Genomic DNA, 15,809 nt, shown 5'->3' with positions numbered 1-15,809 from the left:
GAATCCTTGGTGGGGCAAAACCTTCGGCAAGTTTCCTTACTCCACAGGCCTGTTTACCTAGCAGTAAGCATGAACCCAGTTCAGTCGGTTGGCGGATCGTTTTCCAGGATTAATAATTCCTCAAAAAACAATTTAGCCACTCAATCCACGACAGTCAATCCACTTTATAATATATATTCCGTGAAGCGCCTTGAGACATTTCAATGATGTGATGAGTTCAATTCCAGCAGGGCGAAACCTTGGGCAAGTTTCCTTACTCCACACGCCTAATAATAATCCCTCCAAAACCAAAAACAATAATAAATTGGTCATTTTCAATCTACGACTGTTTGTGGGACATTGCTGTGCGCAATTGGCTGCCGCGTTCGCCCACAAATATACAGTCAATTCACTTTACAGTGTGTTCTGTGAAGCGCTTTGGGACGTCCTCCTGACATGAAAAGCGCTATATCAAAATGCAAGGAATATTATTATTATTATATGCAAGGATTATGCAGGATTATTATCAACAGTGGTGGAGTTTAGTCCCACTAAATAGCAAAATAGGTCTTTAACAGCAAGTTTTCATTATTCAGTTTGAAGATTTAGGGAATTAAAATGTTCTTTGCTTAAGTAAAACATGTAAATAATTTTAAAATGTATGGGACTTATACAGTACCTTGAGCTGAAGAATTTCTTCATTCTTGGCTCTCCTTTCCGATTCCATCTCTTCCAACAAGAATTCTAAGGTGGCCTGGGATGCCTTTTGATCATTCAACTCTTTCTCCTGAGTTTCTATGATTTTAATCAGATCAATTCTCAAACTAGGAGTTGTTGGAGTCTGTGAAGTTGGAAAAAATCCACTTAACTATTCATATACAATATATATGTATTACATATAAACTGAAAAATGCTTTGGTGGTGGGTTCTGACATCCTTGTGTTTAAGAGTTTCCAGTTCCAGCTACCACAAAAGTAACATTTCTGTTTGCCAGTTTTGGCATTCATCATCTGTCGGGGAAGGCAGAGCAAACCTTTTGTTTATGCCAGGAAATCACAGGTAAAAGATCCGCAAAAACTGAGGCATTAGGGACTCTAAAGTGTAAGCTGGGTGTTTTGGGGTACTGCTGGATAAGCCGGATAATAAAGTCGGATAATAAAGCCACATATCTTACAAGCACAAAGCATTGGTAAGCATTCCAATTATTATCCAACTAGGCGCACTCCACTCATTCACTATGATTTTTTCACCAACAGCTCACCTTAGTGCCAGAGACTCACTCACTTTTTCAGTTTTTGACCATTTTCCAGTCTATGACGACACTGCCTCAAACAGATGAGCTGTCATATATTTGTTTATAATAGGATTGCAATAGCTAGTTTCACTACACGTATATACAGCCACTTGGCTTGATTCCTGGGTGCCGGCCAACTCCTTCATGCTAACAAAAAGAAACCTCTGGGTCACAAGGCTGCTACTGATATTACGTCCTGTACTCCACACATAGGCCAATTTCCGAGTCACCAAAGTGACTTCTTGCAAAGTTACTCCATTATTTTTTTTAAGCACAGGACTGGATGTGGTGCACAAACCAAGCTGTGCCTACGCCCAGTGAATGGGGCTCACCCACTATTCGTGCAAAAAGTGAACCAGTGTTACAACAGGAGTCTACAAGATTTTCTATTAAAGGGATCTGCAAAATGTGATGCCGCTCAAAGACGCTTGAATTTGATTCCCTCAGCCGCTATCTGATACAAGAAACCCATTCAGCTTCCAGGCATAATAAGCTGGTGAGACATTACATTTAGGTGAGATGCTGCAAAGCTCAAACTCTCTTCAATTTCCCTCCCCTACTGCATTGCAACATTGGAAGAGAGAAGCTAATATTAAAATGATTACCTGAGGAAGGATATTGGTGGATGTATCTGGATCATATTCAGTTTGCACGACTTTTTGTCCATATTGACATCTTGCTTCTTGGAGTTCATTATTTTTTTCATTTAGCTGGAAAATCCACACAAATCACATTTTGAAAAGAATCTTATACATTTTTTCTGAAAAGGCACATGAGACCAATATTTTACCTCTATCCAAAGGATTATACAAGAATTTTATACATCAAAACTAGGGGCCATCAATATAAAATAGTCACAAATAGATCAAATAGGGAAGCTGGAAGAAATTTCTTCACAGAGTAGTGGGAATGTGGAACATGCTACCACAAGGAGTTGTTGAGACAAATAGCATAGATGCATTTAAGGGAAGGAGAAAGGATATAGAAGGTTATGCTTGAAGGCTTAGTTGAGGAAGGGCATGAGGAGGCTCATGTGGAGCATAAACACTGGCGTAGACCAGTTGTGCTAAATAGCCTGTTTCTGTGCTGTATATTCTAATGTATTTAATAGACTTGAAGTCCAATAAATATTTCCTAACAGCTGATACTATTTTGAATAGAAAAGGCATAAGCAGGATCCCCAGGCAGCAAGCTTGTGAAGATCCTGCTCAAGGTTCTTGCAGGAAACTAGGAAAAATAGAGCGACTTGTATTTTGGATCAGACAGAACCTATTAGGGAAGATGCAAAGAGATTCTTGGGGTGTTAATTGATTGATTTCCAAACAGTGTGAGAAAGTAATAAACACGTCATTGACAAATCAGATGAAATCAGATTCCGAAAGGACATGCACCAGCTGTAAAGTGCTTTGGCTACTTTAATTACCTGAGTTTGAAGCTCTCGATTGGCTGCTTCTTTCTTCTCTACCTCTTCCTGCATCATTTGTACTATTGCCGTTTGCTTTTTGGAGTCCTCAGTCAACTGTTCAAGCTGTTCAATGGTATTAGTTAGGTCTTCACTTAGTATCTCCATCTGAGGATGCAAGGTTAACAGTCGGTAGGAGGTTTAAATCTTAAAACTACAGTTACTGCATTTTAAACTGCTAACTGACAACTTTATTTATCAAGACTAAAGTATATAAGAGTGCTCCAGTACATGAAAATAGTGTGTCCAGGAATTATACGAGTCCTAAATTTGCATCCCCAGAAAATACATAGCAGTCACCCAGTGAATCAACTTAGTCAATATGTTCTTTGTAGCAAGAACACGCATTTCACAGCACCAGTTGATAAATTCCTATTTTACATACCCAGATGCCCAAGTCCCAACACAAAGAGAAGAGCATTACAGCAGAAAAGGGAGAATGTGTGCAGGGAAAGGGTAAGAAAGTGGGAGTGAAAACAAAGTTAAACTCATCTTTCTACTAGACCAATATAGACAAAGGTGAAGTATAGCTACCATCCCTTCAGGTCACCAAACAGATAAAGAGATGCTGACCTGTTTCTCACCAATGAGCAGATTGGATTTAATCAGTAGTGGGCACTCTAGCTCATTATCTCCCCTACTCTTGCCTAGTTGGTTTATACTAATGCAGTTTTCTTTTCCTCTAGAAAAACTTTCTGCAGGATGATTAATCAATTTCATTGGCACCATTTTCATCAATTATTCTAGACATTTGTTTCAAATAATCTTGCAAAAAAACATATCATGGTTTATTGACGGTACAACAGCAGTCAACACAATTTACCGTTCAACATTTTGCCAATAGATTGTTATAAGCGGATGCACACTGTGTACTGTAACAACGTTTGAGAAAGCAATAAAAAAAATCTGAACAAAATCCTCCCAAATGATCGGAGGCCAATCGTCATCTTCTGTGCTGTAAATTTCTATGGTTCTATGAAGTGAGATGATTGAGTTGGAGCCACAAGATGATTTAATAGCTCCAACGTTTGAAAATGATAGCATTAAAGTATTAATGTGGCTGTTAGAGCATTCATGGATGTGCATTGTCCTCACCTTTGAAAGAGACTTTTGAATAATTCAATCTCCTCCATTCAATGACTCAAAGCAGCACCTAAGCAGTTAATAATTGAAGTGCACAAAATGCATTGTGTGTGAGAATATCTGGGAACTGACCTGTACATTGAAACAATTCGTCTTTCTTTCCATGGTCTCTTTCATCTCCACAATTTCTTTCTGCTTTTCATCAATAATGGCAATCTTCTCCTCTTTGGCAGCTACTGCTGAACTGTACTTCAACTAAAGAACAAAGAGAGAAAAGCTGATTTCAATTTTATTGCCTACTTCACGAGTACTGCATTAGTCGTTTTAAATACTACTCGGGCAACCAAAGATGCAATTCTAAATTATTCCTCAATGGTGTGTAGAACTAATGAGCGCTTTACATTTATTTTAAGAGCTTTATGCTTTAACTGCAAAATTAAACGGTTAATGTAAAGTCTTAAGTCACCTTTCAATATCAGTTTCCCAACTTTAAAATTTTGGGGGGGATCTTCTACAGTGTACATCATTTTCTTCTCGAGACAAGACAAATGGGTGACCAACTTTCCAGACTTCTGTCTAACTTTGGCTTTTGAATTGACCTCTAGCTGCTGTACAGTTAGACTAATTTTACCCCTCTCTTTATGGTAAAGCACGTGGCCTTCATTTTAGTTCATACTTATGGTATAGCCAAAGACTAAAGCCTGCATCCCGTCACTGATATGATGCACAAGTATATTACTGAGGTTACTGCTTCTTAAAGTTAATTGATCTGTTATAAGAAGAAATGCAAACATAAGGAAAAACTGCAAAATGTACAAGTTCCTGGTCTGTTAATTAATACTCACCTTGATCTCCTCTAATTCTTGGGTCAAGGCAGAAACAGCCTCTGTTTTTTCACTCAACAAACTTCTCATTTCTTGTGTTTGATTCATCAAGACAGTAACCACTTCCTGTAGAAAGATCAATGGGTTGATTGAATAGATGAAAGCTACATCAACAGATCATCTTTAAACTATATTTGAAAAACAACAAATGCCAGAATGCTTGATCCAGATTCTCAATTTTCACCATCTGCTCATTTTAGTCCAAGACAATGGTTCAGTCATCTCTTTGAGTGTTTAAAATATTGACATTTTTTTTTAAATCCAATAAACACTTTTAAAATACAACACTTTAAAAATCCAAACACCAGAAAAACAATAAGTTTTCAAGACTCCAATCCTTTCCAAAGTTTAAACTTCAGATTTACTAATATTTTCTCACGTAAAGCACATTTAACAAAAAAATGCAGGCTAACCAAACTATATTAAAACACAAGAACAAAAGCAAGACAGCAGTGCCATCTTTTGGCCTTTGAAAATCTGTACAGACATGTTATTGCAATTACACAGCTACAGGAAAAGTTGGTTATTTCAGTTTTTCATAAGGATGGAGAAATGTCACAGTTTTCTTATCTATTCAGTGAGACATTTCATAGGCACACCACAGTTTGGTTAAATTGTGAGTTGAACCAATAATCTTGGAACCACATTTGAAGAGGTTTGACAGACTTCATTGCCTTGCTCTGGTACTTTCAGTAAAAGTAGACTTAATGTAGTACAGAACCTTTAAGATAATAAATATCCAAATTTGATGTAGTTTCAAGATACAGAAGCCATATCTTTGGGAGAGTAAATGGAAGTTACATTTCTAAGTGGACAGTCAGCTCAATGGACATGGGGACTTTTCCTATCCACGTTCTCTTACATTGTTGTAGTGCTTTTTTGCAGAAAAGGTTATTTCACCAAGTAACAACAAAAGTTAAGTGAAAAGGTTTGAAATTTGCCTTTACTTGTAAACATTCTGTACAAATATATACACGTGGCATCATTCTTTCCCCCCCTCATGATGGTACAAGAAGCTCACCTTATCAGCAGTGCATGCTCTCTCAAGGTCACCAATATTTCTTCTTGAATCAGCCAAGCTCTGTTCTAGATTTTTCAATTCTATCACCTTCAAAAAAATAAAAGCATGGGGAGGCGGGGAAATCAAATGTTAGTGTAATTTCTCGTTGTCAACTTTTTCTAATTGCACATCATATCACTAGGGAGAGGACCTGGATTTAATTCCCGGCAGGGCGAAACCTTAGGCTAGTTTCCTTACTCCAAATGCTGCGGTTTACCTAGCAGTCAGTAGGAACCCAGTTGTTAGTCGATTAGTGGATTACTTTTCAAGGGGTAATAATCCCCCAAAAAGGTTTTGTTTTTTAAAAATTGGTTACTCAATCCCAGACTGTTTGTGGGACACTAATATGCACAATTGGCTGTCAAGTTTTCGTCTACAAATAATCTATTCACTTTACAATATTGTCTTTGAAGCGCTTTGAGGCTTCTCAATGAGCATTATTATTACTATTGTTGTTTCATAAACGCACTAGAGCATTTGTATAAAACAGATTGACAGCTGTACTAAAACCTAACCCTAGAATAAAACATAGCAACATCTCCCTACTTCTTCCATCCCAGCAGCACAGCAGAAGAATATCAAACTCAACTGTAAGGGTAGAAAGTCTCATGGAGGAAAGAAACAAATACACACAAAGGTTTTGTTCACATACTTGCTGTTCAGACTTTGCATTCAGTTCAGAGTATTGTTTCTTCAGTTGGTCATTCTCATCCAAAGCTTTCAAAAGTTCCCTGTATGAAACATTAATGACATGGTTAAAAGAAAAGCTAAAGTTCAGATTTTTTTAAAAAAAACAAATTAGGTATTATTTTGACAATTGTATTGGAAAAAAAGAACTTTTTTTAAAGCTTTTGTTTAAAAAAGCCAACCTAATCTTACCTCTCGTTAGCCCATTCTACAAGGTGCAGGTTGTTTCAACATTATCTATGTGGGTATGTTTTATAAACTTACTTGGAATTTGTCTCTATATCTTCTTTAAGCTGCGAAGCAAGTTTTTGATTTCGTTCCTTTTCGGTTTCTAAAAGTTTCATCACAGGCTATATTTAATGAAAGCAAAAGATGTGTTATTTCTGAATTGAATGAACGCGGCTTAATTTTAAATAATAATAATCCTTGCATTTGATATAGCTCTTTTCATGTCTTCCAGACATTTCAAAGCACTTCACAGAATATACTGGAAGTGAATTAGATGAGTTCAGTGAGGATCCAATGTTATGCAGCTATGCAATTTACCCGTTAAGCTGTATAAAAAGCTGGACTTGTTTTTAATTGGTCATTTCCAACAAAAATATCTAACTTTGGTTGGAAATACTTCCCAGTGTAATGAAGCATTCTTTATAACTCAATCCTAAATTGCATTAGATCCATATTTATCACATCACTTGTTTTAAGAATTAACTAGTTTTATGCTGAAAACATTTACCAGGAACCAGATTGAGGGATGTCAAAAGCTATATTGGAGACCATAGAAGCACTGGCCTAGACTGTGAGCTCAGGACCTAAATTGGTAGACCTAAATTGTTAAATTATCCAAGCACTAGATCACCCAAGAATTAAAATATGCATCCAGTACTTTTAATGCACTGGAACATTTTTGCCATCTTAGCCTCCAAATTCACTGTTTATTCTTTGCAATATTTTGTGTTTGATGGATCTCAGAAAAGCATGTTAATGTGTCTGCATATTTTAATTTATGTTCAAAGTAAACTGCTGTCTTTTTCACTTAAAATCCTGGTTGCATTAACCACACCACATTTATCCCCTCACAGGGACCTGAGCCACTTTGTTGTAGGCATCTTTCCTCTGAACTGTCCCAACTATATGAACTCGCCAACCAAAGTACAAAGGAAGACAGAAAACAAAATCCATAAAGCGTTTTCTTTCAAAAGGAAAAATCTCTACGTTAAAGCAAAGAGAGCCTGCAATACAGTATAAATTAAATAGGTCTCTGGCACTAGCAGTTTACAGAGGATAAAAATAAAGCCAACACAACACTCATGCTTTGCAGCTGCATAGCCTTCAACCATTGCTTTCTATAAGATACTTTGCAGTTTCAAACAGAATCTTCTCCACAAAAATATTTGATAAATTACACTAATAATCCTTGCATTTAATATAGCATCTTATCACGTCATTGAGACGTTTCAAAGCGTTTCACAGAATATACTGTAAAGTGAATATTTTGAGGGCGTAATCAACTAAGATAATAACAAATGAATGACTACTTATGTAGGTTTTAATTGAAAAAAATTGAGACGCCTTAATGTGAAAGGTGCTATAAAAATGCAATTTGTTATTGTATTTGTTGTTATCCACATGTTTAAACACTTTCCCTTCTCTTACACTCATTTCAGTTCTTAATACTTCGGCTTCCTCCTTGGTTTGTAGCAGTTTTGCACACAGTTGATCTGCCTCATGTGCTTTGAACTCAACAACCTCTTGTAAATTATCATAGGCATCTTGGAGGGAACGCTTTTCTTCCAGATTCTTTTCATGTTCCAATCTAGTGTTAAAAAATACTCATTACAGTAACATTCAATTTTTTTGGCTGTACATCTTAGGTTAGCCTTCATCTCTATCTAACAACCTGCCAAAGTATGTCATTTTATCAGGTAAAGAGAAAATTGAACAAAACACAAAATACTGCAAACGCTGGAAATCTGAAACAAAAATAGAGAGAGCTGGGAAAACTCAGCAGGTCAGGCAGCATCTATGGAGATAAAAAAAATTGAAAGTGAGTCAACGTTGCGGGTCCACGACCCTTCGACAGAACTGGGGCATGTTGGGAGGGAGAGGCAGGATAAGGACGACAAAAAAGAAGACAAAGGAGAGCATGTGTTAGTTGATGGGTTAAAGAGGTGATAGTGGTGTAAAACAAAAGTGGAGGTGGGTTGAAACAAAACTGGGGAGAAGAGGTGTTAATAGTGCAGAGCAGGAAACACATCAAAGAGAGGCAAAGAGTGCCTGGGGTAATGACTTTAATGATAACTCTTCTGGTAACAGAAAGAGGGAGGGGGGGGAGGAGAGCTGTTATGGTTTGACATTGCTGAAATCGATATTAAGGCCAGAGGGCTGTAGGGTCCCTAGCAGATAGATAAGATGTGGAGTCCTGTAGCTCAGTGGTTGGAGCACTCGCCTTGCAAGCGAGACACCTGGGTTCAATTCCAGGCAGGGCGAAACCTTGGGCAAGTTTCCTTACTCCACACACTTGATAATAATCCCTCCAAAACAAAACAATAATAAATTAGTCATTTTCAATCCACCCCTGTTTGTGGGACAATTGCTGTGCTCAATTGGCTGCTGCGATTCACCCACAAATATACGGTCAATTCACTTTAGTCTGCGAAGCGCTTTGAGACGTCGAGGAGATATGAAAAGCGCTATATCAAATGCAAGGATTATTATTATAAGATACTGTTCCTCAAGCTTTCGCTGTGGATCATTGGAACAGCGTAGGAGGCCATGGATGAAGAGGTCAGACTGTGAATGGGAGTGTGAGTTAAAATGGCAGGAAATTGGAAGATCAGGATTGACCATGCGTACAGAACGAAGGTGTCCTAGCCAAAGTCCTAGAATGTGTTGTTGCCAATCAACTCCGTGCACACCTCTCCTCCCAGTTGCTCTTTGAACCCCTCCAATCCAGTTTGTGCCCTGCCCACAGTACAGAGACTGCGCTTGGGTAAGTCTCAAATGACATCCTCTTTATTTGTGACCAGGGCTCCCTCTGCCTCCTTGTCGTCCTGGACTGCTCCACCGCTTTCTATACAGTCGATCACGCCATCCTCCTTCACTGCCTTTCCTTCGTCATCCACCTCAGTGGGACCGCACTCGCCTGGTTCGAGTCCTACCTCACAAACCGCCAGCAGTACATCTGCACAAACGGCTTTTCCTCCCGCTCTTACCCGGTTACCTGTGGGGTACCCCAAGGATCCATCCTTGGCACCCTCCTCTTTCTGATCTATATGCTCCCTCTTGGGGATGTCATCCGCAGACAAGGGGTACACTTCCACATGTATGCGGATGACACTCAACTCTATTTTTCCACCTCAGTTTCCCAGTTCTCTGATGTTCTGTCAACCTGCCTGTCAGACCTCAGGAGCTGGATGCACTCTGAGATGCTCCTTCAGCTAAATGTTGACAAGACGGAAGCCATACTCTTTGGCTCTTGTCAACGTCTAAAATCGCTTGGCTCTCACCTCCTCCACCTATCCAACCCCATCCTAAAACTCTTCGAACCCGTACGTAACCTAGGCTTCAGGTTCGACCCCTAATTATCCTTTCTCCCCCACATCCAGTCCCTCACCAGCACCACTTTCTTCCACCTCCGATGCATCGCCCGTCTCTGCCAATACCTCAGTCCAAAAGCCGTTGAAACTCTGGTCCATGCCTTTGTTACCTCTTGGCTGGACTATTCAAATGCCCTCCTCGCTGGTCTCCCCTCGACTACCATTCATAAAATCCAAGCCATTCAAAAATCTGCCACCTGCATTTTCACCTGTACCAAACTGCTCCACGATTACCCCAGTCCTTGCCAGACTGCACTGGCTGCCTGTCCCAGAGAGGACCGACATCAATATCCTCACTCTTGTCTTCAAATCCCTTTCACTCCTCTGCACCCCCCTACCTCTCTGACCTCCTCTCTCCTCAAAACAGTGCCCGTTGCCTTTGTTACTCCGGGTCTGGCCTCCTCCTTGTCCCCCGAATTCTCCGCTCCACCATTGGCTGCCGTGCCTTCAGCCACTATGCCCCGAGGCTCTGGAACTCCCTTCCTCAATCCTTTCGCCTCGCCCCCTTCCTATTTTCAGGTCTCGGCTGAAGACCTTTCTTTTCGACCACACCTTCGGTCACCTTCCTCCCCCTCTCCCTGGCTGAGCCCCGGGACCCGTTACTGTGAAGTGTTCTGAGATGCCGTCAGGGGTGTAGGGTGCTATATAAATCCAAGTTGTTGTTGCTTTGCAAATTGGCCACCCAATCTGTGCTTAGTCTCCCCAATATAGAGGAGACCACACCGTGAGCAGGATACAGTATACTATATTGGTGGAAGTACATGTAAACCGCTGTCTTACATGGAAGCTGTGTTTGGGACCTTGAATAGTGGTCTGGGAGGAAGTGAAAGGGCAGGTGTTACATCTCCTGCACTGGCATGGGAAGGTGCCAGGGGAAGGAGAGCAGCTGGTAGTGCTGACAGCGGAATGAACTAAGGAATCCCGGATCCCTTCGGAATGTGGAGAGGGGAGGGAAATATGTGTTTGGTGGATGAGTCACCTGGAGGTGCTGGAAATGTCGGAGAATGATTTGCTGAATCTTGAGGCTGGTGGAGTGGTAGGTGAGGACTAAGGGGACCCTATCACGGTTCCGGGATGGGGGGAAGGGGTGAGGGCAGAGGTGCAGGAAATAGGGTGGACACTGTCAACGGCCTTGGCTATTACTGTCAATGGGAATCCTCGGTCAAGGAAAAATGAGCACATCTCGGTTGCTTTGACATGGAAGGTTGCATTGTCAGAGCAAATGCAGCGGAGAAACTGGGAAAATGGAACGCCGTTGTTGCCGGAGGCTGGGTGGGATGAGGTGCAATCAAGAGAGAATTGAATTTTGCACTGATCCCCCCCTTTCGTCAGTTTACCCTTAAAGAATGGCTTTTTGGGGTAAAAAGAGACCAAACTGAAAGCAGTAGCTTCCTCAAATGCTCAGTTATTGTAGACAGGATTAAAGAAACAGAAATTGCCCCTGAATGGAAAACAGCCAATCCTAAACTCCAAATCACAAGAAACAAAATCAAAACCATAAATATTTGACAAATGATTACAATGAAAATATTTTCAACCCAATTGGTGTACAGGACAGATATCACCTAAATCAAAAAACATCACTAGTAGCACTTGACGGATCATACCTGATGTTATCCAGCTGTAAATGGACATCGACAAGCTTGTCAGAAAGCTGGCTGTGTTCTGCATCTTGCTTGAGCTTGTAAGTGCTGTATTCGTCTTTTACCAAAATAAGCTCCTTGTCAGCTGAACACAGCACGACTCGAAGGTCGTGTACTTCACTCTGCAATACTGTCAAAACAAAATCACTGTGGTCACCAGGTCACAATCCAGTAGGATTAATCAATATTGAGAAATATTCCAAAACAGCAAATTTTGCAGGAAAGAATATTAGCACTATTGATCCAATTACTTTTAAAAGGTAACATTTGACTTGTAAACATGAGCGCTTTTAGGATCCCGTTTAATTGAAAAAAGACCATTTGCAAAACACCAGTTCAGTGAGCATTTGATTATAATTATTGATAAGGTTAAATCCATCTCCTCCCTTCCTTTTCCCCACAAGCACAGGTGGAATTTCACCATTTGTGATAACAATCATCCATTAAATTTGATGTAGCTCCCACAATGTGAAGAATGTCTTGAAGTGCTTCAGTAAAGCATAGTGTTTCGGTAAAAAAAAAACATTTGTAGGCGAACTTGACAGACAGGAGGGAATGTTCTTAAAGATGGCTGAACTGGCTCCAAGGTGATATGCTTGGCAACAGAATGTTGGAATTAAGACTATCCTCTTTGGCGGTCTCAGTAGAACAGATGCTGATGGCAGCTCAGCCAGCCTGGCTCATCGGATTAGTTAATTAATCCAATTAATCTTGGACAGATTAGTTACTGGAGGCAGATTCTTCAGCTCCTGCAAGCTCCAAGGGATGTCCAAGCTGGATAAGCAGCAGGAAAGTTTTCCAGGCAGTGTTTTCAACAGCAAACTATGGGGTTTTAGCTGGTTGGATTATGGTTTGCAGTACTCTAATGCACATTTTGGGGTCGCCAAGTATTGCCTCTGCCAGTCTGCGCATAATATTCACCTAGTATTAGGTACTAGGCGAGTATTAGGGAGCACCGTCTTCAACCATGCTTACGGTCACCTCCCACTCCGGCGCGGAGTCAAGCTCCACTACTGTTAAGCACTCTGAGATGCTACCCTGTGTGGAGGGCGCTGTATAAGTGCAAGTTGTTGTATCAGTCAAGCAGTATCAACTCTTAAGCATGGTAACGGGCTTCTGCATGTGTCAGACACCCACTGAATAAAAAAAATGGGTTTTGAAGGCAGTGAGAGGGTGTGTGCCAGCGGTGAGATTTCATAAGAGATTTCCAGAGGGCAGAAACAAAGTGGTTAAAGCAGGCCTTCTGATAGAGGAAGGGCATGAGTAGACAAGGATGAGCACAACAAACCTAATATTGGAAGAGAAAACAGACACAGAAGAGAAACGCCTACTTGAAACGCTCAATTCTTTAGTTTGGATACTCTTGATTATAGTCCTGAGTGTCCATGTGCACCTGGCACAAATGTTAATGAATGTGCACTGATCACAACATAAAGCAGTGAGGGATGCAAAACCTGTACTTGATTTAGGATTTACCTCACTAGAAAGACAACAACTTGCACTTATACAGCGCCCACCACACAGGGTAGCGCCTCAGAGCGCTTAACAGTAGCGGAGCCTGACTCCGAGCTGGGGGGAGATGGCCGTAAGCATGATCGAACAGGAAAGTTTTCAGGCGGGACTTGAAAGAGGGGAGGAGGCAATGCGGTGGGATTGAGGGAGAGTGTTCCCGATTTTTGGGGTGTAGTGGCTGAAAGCACAACCTCCAATGGTGGGGCGGAGTGGGCGAGGGATGAGCAGGAGGCCGGTGCCAGTCGCGCAGAGGTGCTGCGTGGTGGATTGGGGAGTGAGGAGGTCGGAGAGTTAGGGAGGTGCCAGGGAGTGAATGGATTTAAACACGAGTGTGAGGATCTTGAAGTCGATCTGTTCAGTGATGGGGAGCCAGTGGAGCCTGGCAAGAACTGGTGATATGTGGGTACGGAGTTTGGTCCGGGTTAGTATGCGGGAGGCAGAGTTTTGAATGAGCTGGATCTTGTGTTTTGAGATGGAGCAGGGGAGACTGGCGATAAGTGGGTTGGAGTAATCCAAGCGGGAGGTGACAAACGCATGTACGAGGGTTTCAGCAACATTTGGGGCCGCAAAGACATAAAAATTGAAGTAAGCAGGCTCCTCTCCTATAGCAAGCTCCGTGAACCACCATCCTCGCACTGGTCCACTGGTTCTCAGAGGATTGGGTTTAAAATCCTCGGCCTCACTTTTAAAGGCCTCCATGGCCTTGCTCCTCCCTACCTCTGCGACCTCTTAACACCATATCAACCTTCCCACTCCCTCCGTTCAGCGGGCATTGGTCTGCTCCTTGTTTCCCTCCCAGTTAGGCTTCAGCTTTTCTGCGCCCACCCTCTGGAACTCCATCCCCAAATCCCTTCACCTCGTCTCTTCCCTCACCTCCTTCAAGGCCCTTCTCAAAATCTTCCTCTTTGACTCTGCCTTCAGCCACATCCCGCCTCCCCAACTCTCTTGATTCCAATCCCCTGCTCAGGTGCAAGCCCTTAACTGTCCAGTGCCCAGGGATGTCCTTCTGATATGAAAGGCACTATATAAATGTAATTTGTTGCTATTAAGACTTCTAATAAAATTATTTTCAAACCTTCTGGAAATCAATGCTACAAAGTGCAAAATCATTTGACCACAGTAAGCAATTGAGACCATATTCCACCTACGATTGTTTTGGCCCTGCATTTCTTGAAGTTCTTTCTCAAGTGATCTAGTTTTGGTAACAAGCTCCTGCTGTTCCTTGTTCCTATCAGTTCGTTCAGAAGAGAGAAGCTAAAAAAAAACATATACTGACGTGAATCACTTCATACAAAAATAAAGCAGCAATTGTACCTTTCAACACTCCTCCATCTAGAGGTTTATATTAATTTAAGCAAAGGCATGCTCATTGGACCCGGGAAAGAAAAAACAAAATCACCCAAGTAAACTCAATCATGGCCTGGGAACACTTATAACCAGTAAGGTTGAGAATGAATTAAAATTAACATTTGTAACATTAAATTAAACATTAAGTAACATTAAATTAAGAAACATACAAACCTCATTTATCTGAGCAGAATGATGTTCCAGTTTATCGAATTGCTGTTGAAGCTTCACCTTTTGGCTCTCCTCTTCGTCCAGTTTAGTCTGCGTATTAGCCAGTTGCTCCTAAAACATGACAAAATGTTGTTTCATTTTCTTGACCTACTAAAATATTGTTTGATAATACAACTACCCTACAAATGTGAAAAACATAAAATCTTTTAGTTTTCCATCATGCCCCCTTCTTTTCCTCATCTACATGCTTTCTCTCAACGATGTCATCCGCAGACATGTATGCGGATGCCGCCCAAATCTACTCCTCCTCCTCCAGCTGCGACTCAGTCCGCTGATGTCCTGTCAGCTTGTTTGAAGGACATCAAGGCCTGGATGAGTGCAAATTTCCTGCAGCTGTATAATCTGTATAATATACCTAATCTGCAAATTTAAAAGCCAGTGAACATGAATAATTGTTTACTGCTATATATTACCTAGAACTGTAAGGGAATACTTACCTGCACCATTTGAAGTTCCTTAGCAATGGCTTCGTAAGCCTGTTCATTCATGTCAAGAGGCAAAGACTCATTCATAGTATCACCTCCCTGACTCCATGCATTTGCTTCTCCATAAGCACTAGGTGTTCCATCAGGACTCATTCGTAAAACCAATCGAGACCGAAGATTGTAAGCGGCCTTAGTTGGAGTAGTCAAACTCTAGTGAAAAGATTATATAGAGTATAAAAAAAGGCATTGAGGACCACAAAGAATTGATCTTTGTATAACAATTCATACAATCATAGAATTATGCAGCAGAGAAGGAGGCCATTCAGCTTATTGTGTCTGTGCCGGCTCTTTGAAAAGAGCTATCCAATTGTACTCTCCTGCTCTGCAAACTGTCCTCCCCAAATAATTATCTTCTCTCTTAAAAGTTGTTATCAAATGGGCTCCACCACCCTTTCAGGCAATGCATTCCAGATCCAAACAACTCGTTGTGCGAAAAAAATTTCTCCTCACCCTTCCTGTTTCTTTTAACAACTACTTTAAATCAGTGTCCTCGGGTTACCAACCCACCCATGAGTGGAAATAGTTTCTCCTTGTTCACCCTAT

General features: G+C 41.1%; 1 protein-coding gene across 1 annotated transcript in view; it reads right to left on the bottom strand.

Moving 5' to 3' along the window:
* The window catches only part of kif15 (kinesin family member 15), a 49,997-nt gene that overhangs the window by 10,321 nt on the left and 23,867 nt on the right, over positions 1-15,809 (bottom strand). Inside the window, 13 exon segments of the mRNA XM_007901675.2 lie at positions 659-820; positions 1,879-1,983; positions 2,697-2,843; positions 3,951-4,073; positions 4,664-4,768; positions 5,724-5,810; positions 6,415-6,493; positions 6,714-6,799; positions 8,106-8,265; positions 11,656-11,821; positions 14,352-14,457; positions 14,725-14,832; positions 15,219-15,416. Of these exon segments, the coding sequence (XP_007899866.2) occupies positions 659-820; positions 1,879-1,983; positions 2,697-2,843; positions 3,951-4,073; positions 4,664-4,768; positions 5,724-5,810; positions 6,415-6,493; positions 6,714-6,799; positions 8,106-8,265; positions 11,656-11,821; positions 14,352-14,457; positions 14,725-14,832; positions 15,219-15,416 (1,632 nt within the window).

Source organism: Callorhinchus milii, unplaced genomic scaffold, assembly GCF_018977255.1.
Source record: "Callorhinchus milii isolate IMCB2004 unplaced genomic scaffold, IMCB_Cmil_1.0 Scaffold2, whole genome shotgun sequence".
In the NCBI taxonomy this organism is placed as follows: Eukaryota; Metazoa; Chordata; class Chondrichthyes; order Chimaeriformes; family Callorhinchidae; genus Callorhinchus; species Callorhinchus milii.
This window is presented reverse-complemented; position numbering and strand designations above follow the sequence as displayed.